Source organism: Eptatretus burgeri, chromosome 17 (assembly GCF_056783735.1).
Source record: "Eptatretus burgeri isolate ZD-2024b chromosome 17, Ebu_testis_v1, whole genome shotgun sequence".
NCBI classification, from domain to species: Eukaryota; Metazoa; Chordata; class Myxini; order Myxiniformes; family Myxinidae; genus Eptatretus; species Eptatretus burgeri.
The window spans coordinates 30,849,952-30,859,691 of NC_140977.1; the positions used below are offsets into that span (position 1 = coordinate 30,849,952).

General features: G+C 47.2%; 1 protein-coding gene across 4 annotated transcripts in view; it reads right to left on the bottom strand.

The window, feature by feature from the left end:
* The window catches only part of WDR91 (WD repeat domain 91), a 61,795-nt gene extending 53,157 nt beyond the window's left edge, over positions 1 to 8,638 (bottom strand). Inside the window, exons 1-5 of one of the 4 annotated variants that reach the window (XM_085863035.1) lie at positions 8,465 to 8,626; positions 8,088 to 8,263; positions 5,678 to 5,857; positions 3,482 to 3,758; positions 420 to 502 (exon numbers count right to left, since the gene is read on the bottom strand). In XM_085863035.1, coding sequence (XP_085719161.1) covers positions 420 to 502; positions 3,482 to 3,758; positions 5,678 to 5,857; positions 8,088 to 8,210 — 663 coding nt within the window. In that variant the 5' untranslated portion in view covers positions 8,211 to 8,263; positions 8,465 to 8,626. The other 3 variants (XM_085863034.1, XM_085863036.1, XM_085863033.1) reach the window with 3 other exon arrangements.
* Positions 8,639 to 9,740: the final 1,102 nt, after the last annotated feature.

Consider the following 9,740-nt stretch of genomic DNA (forward strand, 5'->3'; position numbering starts at 1 on the left):
CAAAATGCATCATGGGATATTTATCATGGAAAAATGAATGCTAGAAGATGGGACACATAATTTAACATTCATTTGAGGAAGGGTATACCGTATGGTGCATCCCCCTTCCTTCAAAGCACCAATCAGAAAATTTATACTCGGGCCAAGAATCGATCCAAGTTGGAGAGAGCATTACCTCTGCACCATCCTGTGGTTACCTCAGCCCCAAAAGATCTTCCAAGCTACTTCCAGTTATTTGAAGATCTTAAAATAATCAGAAAGTCACAATGAATTAAATAGTGATGTTCAAGAATGGCAATGTGAGAATGGACAATCATGATATGGTTAAAGCATAAGACACAAACATTTATAGAACAAAAAGGAAATTCAAAAATGTGCATTTCCTGCATTCGGTTCATGAGAGATTAAGTGGCAATCACCTTCACCCTCAGCTTGTCGTGCTCAGTCTGCAGTGCGCGGGTTCGTTCCAGTTCTGCTTCAAATGCCAAGAGAGCAGGGACAGGTGAGCTTGTTAAGGAGGTTCGCCTTTTGGGTGGGCTTTACAAGGAGGAATAAGGAACTTCGATGCAGGAGGGGGCCATTTGGCCTATCACATCTGCACTACAACACCACGAGATTAAATTAATCTCTCAAGCTAATGATTTAATTTAATTGGGGGGGGGGGGTTGGAGGGCAGGAGTGGTAATGAGAAAAGTGTGGTAGGCTTAAGGATATCACCATGGTGTTAAAAAAAAAATTATTTGGGGAGGGGAGGGTTGGGGGTGGGAAAAAGTGGTTTAAAGGTGAGGAAAGCACAAACACTGACCACACTATCTTTTGATGAGACCCTCTCACAGACATCTCAATCAGGAGAGATGTGCACAATCACCCATCCATACTCAAGCTACCCACAAGTCCAGCCAACATCCCTATACCCCTCTATCTCCAACACTTCCAGGTACTTATCTAATTCCAATTTAAACGTATCTACTGTTTATGCTGCCACTACCTTCCCAGGGAGACCATTCCATGCATTAACTACTCTCTGAGTAAAAGTTTCAAAATCCAAATTCATGACTATAAGCATAAGGGAATTCTGCACACAGCAATCAATTGCCATCCGAGCATTAAATCTCTTCCACAATTCATTTATCTGAAATCCCACTTCGATCCCTGGGAACTTATTCAATTCATTTTCATTCTCTCCAACAATGGCTACCAATGCTTTCGTTGGATGCTCAAAGTAATAATAATAATAATAATAATAATAATAATAATAATAATAATAATAACACCATTCCTTTCACATAGGCACATCGGGCTCCCAAAGCAGTTTAATTGGCAAAGAGTACAATCCTGGATGGGTCGCTACTCTGATGCAGGTTATCCCGATCGGTTATGACCCGAGTAAGCTGCTACTCATTTTGCCAACCTCGGAAGGATAAGCAACCCAACCTGGTGTGAATTCAACAAACCGACAGGGGCTTGAACTCAAGACCCGAGGATCTTAAGCCAGCCACCCTAACTGTTAAGTCAACAAGAGGCCGAGGACACTCAAAGTATGCTTGTAAAATGTATTTGCACCACCACCTCGTACTTCAGCCACACCGAAGGGAACAGAATTATATTGATCTGGTCATTAAAAAAAAATGTCAAATAAATTGAAACTTTTTGCTATCAAAACTAATCCTCATGAATAAAATGCAAAACAATGAGCCTCATATGTCCATCGATTATCATTCTTCATCTTTAAGGTTATTCGCCACAACCACCAAGGTGTTTGATCTTATAGGAATTGGTTTGGATGCCCAGGTTGGGAACCTCTAAACTCGATCAAATTCCTCTCTCAAACAAGCTCTTTTACAATCAGTCAAGACAATATATGCAACTAAAGAAAGCCTGCCTTGCACACAGATGGCAATAGAGCAACTCTTCCTTCCACTCCTGTTATCGAGAGTTTGCGGCTGGATCGATCTTGTTCACTCCGTGTGTCCTCCCATTGCCCTCATTCTTCCCCACGTCTCTTATCCCTCCAAGTCTCCCTTTATTTTGTCCTTCAACTCCGCCGTTGGCATTTCCTCCTTTCTCTATGCACAGTTCCTTTTGTTCTGTTTCATCTTGGTCCGTTCTGTGTTCTATCTCCTTCTGTCCTACACAAAGCAATTTCAGGGAGTGATTTTTCTCCACTTATTTAACCCTCCCATTGTACTCCAGTATTTTTCGAAATTCAATTTCCCCATCTGATCTTTGGTCTCGCCCAACTTATTTCAGGGTCTCTTCGAGGTTGCCAGGTTGTAATTCTTGTTATCCGCCAGTTTCTGATTCTATCCCAAATGAATATATTGTTACGTTTGAGGGGGGGGGTATGCATTCAAAGGGTAATTAGGATGTTTAATTGGGTATGCCATGCTGTTCGAGTTTACCAGGATCCTGATGTAATAAGTAGCAATTCAGTGGTGATAAGTTGTCTAGTAAATGTCCATTTATTTTAGGGGGAAATGATAATTGTCATGTAATTAGATAGGGAGATGGGATAGGGTAAGTGTGTCTGCGTAAACCCCTTTTAGTATTCTCTGGAGGCTTGCCGTAACGAAACAGGACAGTGCTGCGTATGGCTCCGTCCCGTGATCACGATTGGCGGAAGGCGACGGCGCTGGGCCAATAAAACGGCTCGATTGGAAGCGACGAGGACGGGAGGATAAAAAGGTTCTGTTCGGGGTCGAAAAGGAAGAGGAAGAAGATCGGTACCGAAAGACTGTTTTGGTGGAGGCTGTTGTGCTGGGAGCGTGCTTTTTGTTGCGCTGATTCGAGCCCGGGTTTCATCGTGTCTTGTAGCCTTCCTGAGCCTCGTTCCTCACCTTGGTTGGCTCTGGGGTTCTGCTGGCTCTGAGTACGGGGTCGAACGGCAGGCGGACCTGCCTCCCTCTCCTGCTCGGAATTTGGCGCCAGAACTGGTTCCCTGGCGGCTGTGAGCGGACTTGGGCCAAGACCAGGAGGTCGACAGCACCACGGTTTCTCCTGCCCCCCTGACGAGAGCAAGGCCAGCTCGTCCGACGCCAATCCAGGGACTGTTGCGTCCGCACCACGGTCCAGCCTGACCACCAGGAATAGCTACTGTGTGTGTGTGTACCTGGCGCCTTAGAGGGTTTGAGATTTGTATATTCATTGGAATTGTCTGTGTTTTCCCCACGCCCGATCCCACACCATCCCGTCGAATCGCCCCGGATCCCTCTTCTTGCCGAGTCTTGTTATTTCTGGTTAGAGGAATAAATGTTATCAACTCAGTGAAAAGCGACTCGTGCCACCTTCCTCGTCCCGTTTGCGGTAGAGCGATTAGAACCGCCATCTTTGGGTTATAAATAAATAAACCGCCTCCATCGTTTCGGCTCATTCTACGTTGGCGGGACTGTTCAAGTCCCGTGGACGTCACAATATTAAATGTGCACGTCGGTAATAAAACGGCATTATTATTACCTTCAATGATCCCTCCAATAAAGGATATGCATAGCATGGAACAAGACGCTAAGGAAATTATGAAGGGAGAGCCAGAACGTGTCCTGCCACTGCCGGGAAGCCCAGGGAAGTGAGGAGCTGCTTAGCGTGGGAGAGGCAGCGGCATGCCCAGTGGAGAGATCATCAGCAGGACGCCTGGCTCGACGAGAAGGCGGTGAGGGGCTTGGCACAAACACAGCCCCAAAGCCAGAGAGCCAGTCTGGCCGAGTGCTAGCTTCAGGGCCAAGCCAAGTCAGAGCCTCTTGTACCTTGTCCATTCGACCACCCTGGAAAAATAACAGGTCAACAAGCATTTGAAAGCACCTGTGCTGTAATACTGATGTAGGATTGTATTTTTACCTCTGCCAGTGAGGGTGGATGGAAGTCATGTTTTCACCCATTTGTTTGTCATCGAGTCGGATGTTTCAAAAACTTATGGAGGGATTTGGATTACACTTCGTGGACAGGTTGGGTGTGTGATAAAGACGGGTAAAGATCCAGACACTAGAATTTTTAAAGCGATTCTTCACCATTGAGAGATAGGGCCAAAAGCGATATATAACAATGTTTCAAAAAGTTGTGGAAGGGTTACGACAAAATTATGTGCATGAGTTGGTTCGGTGACAAGAACAAACAGATGAGATTTTGGTTCAGGTCTGGATCCAGATGCAGCCTATCAGTGAGATACAAAACATGAACTGTTCAGGCTGACTGAGGTATGCACTCTCCCGAGTGCTGTTCTTGTTTATTTTGCATTTACGAATTCAAAACTGAATGTATAATGTCCATGTCTCATTAAGCTCTCCCCTCTGGACTGGCACCCCTACCTGATCACACCTTGCTCAGCTTTACATTGTGATAACCAAGGCCTTCAAAATCATTGGAATCTCCCACGATGGAGCCAAGTCACTGGCTCTGGACCTATCAATTTCACAAAACAAACAGGTCGATGGTCTCATCTATTACCGCCTTATTTGTGGTCTTGCACACTCTGCCGTTTCCCTGCTATGCCTCCCCCCCCCCACCCACCATCAGGTGTCTACGAGGATGCACGCGAACTGCCACTAATCCCCTTCTGGAGAAACTTCCAAAATCGACAATCATTGCTTCCCGTCACGCATTCATTACTCTTCTCCCCCCACCCCCTGTGGAACCAACTTCCTCAGTCTCTTCAATGTCATTCTTCCTTACAGGGCTTCAAAAAAGCTGTTTCACATCATGTTAGATCGTCCCCCATCCACAATCATGATCCTTTCTACTATCATCGTTAACACTACCCAAGCCCACCTTTCCAGGTTTCCCTTCCACTACTATATGCCTGGTGTTGGCTTAATGGTTAGGGTGGTGGGATTTGGATCCAAGGGTCCTGAGTTCAACTCCCGCTCAGCTGTTGAATTGGTGGTCGTATGGCAGCTTAGCTGCTGGGGTAGCTATCATTTCTTGAAGCGCGACTGTGTCGCTGATGCAGTGCACCTCTACCAGTGCACACACTGGAACTGGTACTCATTTCGCCGACCTTGGAAGGATGACAGGCTGAGTCAACTGCCTGGTGTATTAATTCAGCGGCCGACGGGGCTTGAACTCAGGACCCTAGGATCCCAAGCCGCCACCCTAACCACTGAGCCAACACCAGGCTACAGCTATTGAATTAATACCAGGTGGGGTTAACTCAACCTGTCATCCTTCCGAGGTCGGCAAAATGAGTGCTAGCATGCTGGTATACTGTGTCGGAGTTTGCGACCCGTCCAGGATTGTGCCCAACAGCCAAGGAGACTGCTTCGGCAGCACCAACGCTCTGCATAGAGTATGGTCCCAATCTCCTCTCTCCTCCACTTCTATGATTGAGTTTGCGGCTGCATCCATCTTGTGCACCTCCTGAGTCCTCCCCTTTCCCCCAATTCTGCCTCACATCCTTCATTTCTCCAAGTTTCCCTCTATTTTCTCCCTCAACCCACCTCTCTTTCTACTATTCTTTTTGTACAATGTTACTTCCTGGTCCATTCTGTGTTCTAGCTCCACCACAAGCCCCCACGCAGTCTCCAAAAAAAAGTTTCTCTAACATCAAAAAAAAATTTTTGTTACTCCTGCACCAAGTTATGCCATGCAAAGTGAAAACAGCCTTTTTGAAAAGGTGGAGGAAGACCATTATTGGGTCACAATAAAGGATGCTCCATAAAAAATAAAAAAAAAACAATTCATTCCCAACCTGTGCAGCTGCAGCCACAAAGGCTTGTCCCAGGGACAGGCGAAGACGTTGGGCTGCCATTGCACCTGCATGGTCCAGCCTTGAGAGCAGACGAGGTTCCAACAATGCCCAGAAGTCCCGCACAGCAACCAAATCGAGAGCATTCACGGCTTGCTGCAGCCATGGAACAATTTTCTCAGGCTGGTGGGTAATGGGCAGTGAAAAGCAACGGTCATACATAGATCTGAAGAACCCCTGACAAATAAAGAAACCATCAGTTAATCCTGACCAGATGTAGTATTCACTAACAGGTAGTGTATATACCAGTCCATAAGCTGCAAGTTGAAATGTAACTTCATGGTAATACCTTGAGGTCACATGACCAATCTAGAATGTTGGATAAATAATGGGTTTTGATTATTTTCATTCATTACCTCCACCACTGAAGGCGAATGGAGGTCGTGTTTTCACGACCTGTGTGTCTGTCTGTCTGTGAACAGGATATCTCAAAACATGGATGGATTAGATCTAAATCTGGTGGACAGGTTGGGTATGTGACAAGGACAAATTGATTCAATTTTGGAGAATATCTGGATCTGGGTCTGCCAATTATTTAATTCTTCAAGTAGCTAGCCATCACGTGCAGCCTGTGGCTACTGGCTGCATCATTTTCTTGGGGAGCAGCTGTGCCGCTGATGCAGTGTCCTTTATTACCAGGACACTGGTACTCATTTTGCCAACCTTGGAAGGATGACAGGCTGAGTCAACCCCATCTGGTGTCAATTAAACGGTTTAGAGGGGCTCAAACTCAAGACCCGAAGATCTTAAGCCAGCCACCTTAATTGTTAAGCCAACACTAGGCTTAATTATTAGCTCACCTGGGCTTTAGTCCAGCAAGCTTATGAGATTGAGCAGTGTCCATAGGTAAATGAGTGAGTGAGTCACAGTCAGTCAGTCAATAAACACCAGTCATTATTACTTGAGGCAGACGCATGATTTTGATGAAACTTGGCCACAAGCTTCATATGTGATGCCTAACGAAGGTGTATTGAACGCATCAAAATCTGCGCTCATTAACGGGGTCAATGGGGAGGGGAGGGGAGGGGAGGGGAGGGGAGGGGTGGGTTTGACCCCCCCCCCCCAAAATAGGTATTTGCTCTCTTGTCATGATTTAAATGAAACTTGACCACGACCTTCATCACCTGAAATGAAGCAAAGTTTGTTCAAGGCTGTTCAAGTGACTGTTGCTCCTGATCCAGGGTGAGCTTCATGACGAACGGTCCTATTTTTTTTTTTTAAGTGATTCTTCACCATTGAGTGACTGAGCCAAAAACGACATATAGCATAATATCTCAAAAAGTGATGGACAGATTCGGATAAAAAAAAAAAAAACTTGGTGGATGAGATGGTTCAGCGACAAGAACAAGGAGATTAAATTTTAGTTCACGTCGGAATCCAGACCCGGCCCATCAGTGGGATACAAAACTTAATCTCATCAGCCTGGCTCAGGCATGTGCTCTACCAAGTGCCCTTCTGGTTTTGCATGCGAACGGTTGTGTGATTGCTGGGAGCGCGGCTGTGCCGCTGATGCAGTGCCCCCCTGTAAGTCAGGGCAGGATTTTGTAACTTGTTCATGGTGCCGGTGATATCTCTCTTTGTATTCGCGAAGAACACCGTGGGGGTCCGAACGTCCAAAAACTAAATGATGCCGACAGACGGGTCACCCAGTCACAGACGGGTCAACCAGTCACAGACGGGTCAACCAGTCACAGACGGGTCAACCAGTCACAGACGGGTCAACCAGTCACAGACGGGTCACCCAGTCACAGACGGGTCACCCAGTCACAGACGGGCCCACCCAGTCACAGACGGGGCCACCCAGTCACAGACGGGCCACCCAGTCACAGACGGGCCACCCAGTCACAGACGGGTCACCCAGTCACAGACGGGTCACCCAGTCACAGACGGGCCCACCCAGTCACAGACGGGCCACCCAGTCACAGACGGGCCACCCAGTCACAGACGGGGCCACCCAGTCACAGACGGGCCCACCCAGTCACAGACGGGCCCACCCAGTCACAGACGGGCCACCCAGTCACAGACGGGGCCACCCAGTCACAGACGGGCCACCCAGTCACAGACGGGCCACCCAGTCACAGACGGGTCACCCAGTCACAGACGGGTCACCCAGTCACAGACGGGTCACCCAGTCACAGACGGGCCCACCCAGTCACAGACGGGCCACCCAGTCACAGACGGTGTGCACCACGATGGAGCACCCTCAACAAGGAGTTTTAAACTAAAACACACTTCATGGACCATAGAGAACTGGGATTACCAGGATTGGGGGGAAATAAGTGTGACAAACACAAACGTCAGACATATCCGGTTGGTCGGGACGAGCCGGTAAACACGGCTGTGGACTCCCTACCCGGAGCGCTCGGTCTCTGTCGGTCCGGAGTTCGGCCTCGAAGGCTCGAAGCGTTCCAGGAAACCCGCGGAACAGAAGGTACTGTCTCACGAGCTCGTCGGCCCGCTCAACGCCGTGAGCCATCCTCCGGCAACACACGTCCGGTCAGTCGGTCGGGACTCGTGACGTTCCACCAGCTGGGACGAGGTTCGGCCAATCAGGACGAGAGGGAATCACCCGCTGAACGGCTCGGGCGAACACCTCGTCCACCAGGGCGGAACAACAACTCAACAAGGCAAAGGCTTCGAAAGGAAAAACCTATCAGCCATTTAAACGCCCGAAATACCCGTGATCATCTTGTCTCGACTGTTTATACTTTCACAATACTGCACTCTCACCTGAGATCGACATCGAGATCTGAGAACTGAGATTTTCCTCTTCTTCTTCTTCCTCTTCCTCTTCGCAAGTTTCGAAGAAACTGCCAATGACCGTTAGGTTGTTTACAGTTTAAAATTATGAATTGTCCTTCCACATCGTCAATGGGAAAACGATGGCCTTGTTTAATGAGTGAAGCAGAATCCTAAATGGGAAATTTTAAAACATCGCCGTGAAAAAAAACAATGGTTGTTTTATTGCTGCCAGTGTGATTTCTGTGTGAAATAAGATCATTAACGAAGCTCGTATTGAGAGGAACGTGAAAATGGAAAATAAAATTAAACTAACAGGCCAAGCAACGCTGCTGACGACTACACCGCCTGAACGGCTCTCGCTCTCACCACCAAGACGAGGACAATATGATGCGAAAAATAATTATTTTTAAACAACTGACAGTGAGAGCGACGAGCCCCTTCAAGGAAATTTTAAAATAAATGCTTGTATTTATATTAAACCATTATAATGGCCTTTGTTGCACGCCTGGTAACCAACCGATCCTTAAAACTTCAAAACCTCTTCAGCGTTTTTAACCAATTAGAAGGCTCATTTGACTCTGTAAAAGCGTGCACCACTTAACAAAGCGAAGAGGATTTTAAATTAAATACCCATCAATATGTGATACATCGTCCGAACATCACACCAACGGCAGTACAGTACAGTACAGTACATTACAGTACAGTACAGTACAGTACAGTTGTCAGTGGGTATTCACTGAATACGCAATGTTTGCTTACTTCCGGTTAGCGACGGCCGCCGCCATTTTAGCGCGGTGATAACTCCTTAGCAACGAATTGTTCGCCGTTGCTTCTTTGTGACGCTGTTTGTAATTTTTGTTGTGTAGTTCGCCCAGATGTTCCTTTCCCTGGGAAATCTTAGTAACGACGCGAAACATCGTTATGAGGTGCAATTAAATACGATTGGGGGCTTGAGATGTGTCCCGGAGGGAGGGGAGAAGGGCTTGAGTGGGAGTCCAGAGGAATAGGGGTTGGGATGAGGGATGGGAAGGGGTGGGAGGAAGGAGCCGGCGTTGCCAACGCCGGGCATCTTTGCTCGTATCTATAAATACTAGTGCGTGGCCGTACGTGCAAGAAAAAAAAATAATAATAAAAATTACTTTCAAATTGTGTGCCAGAAACAACAACCACACAGGCCGTTCCGTATGTGACGTCATATCAAACTAAGAAGAAGAATTGTGACGTCAATTGTGATGTCATAGCACCGTGTCCTGTCATTGGTTTG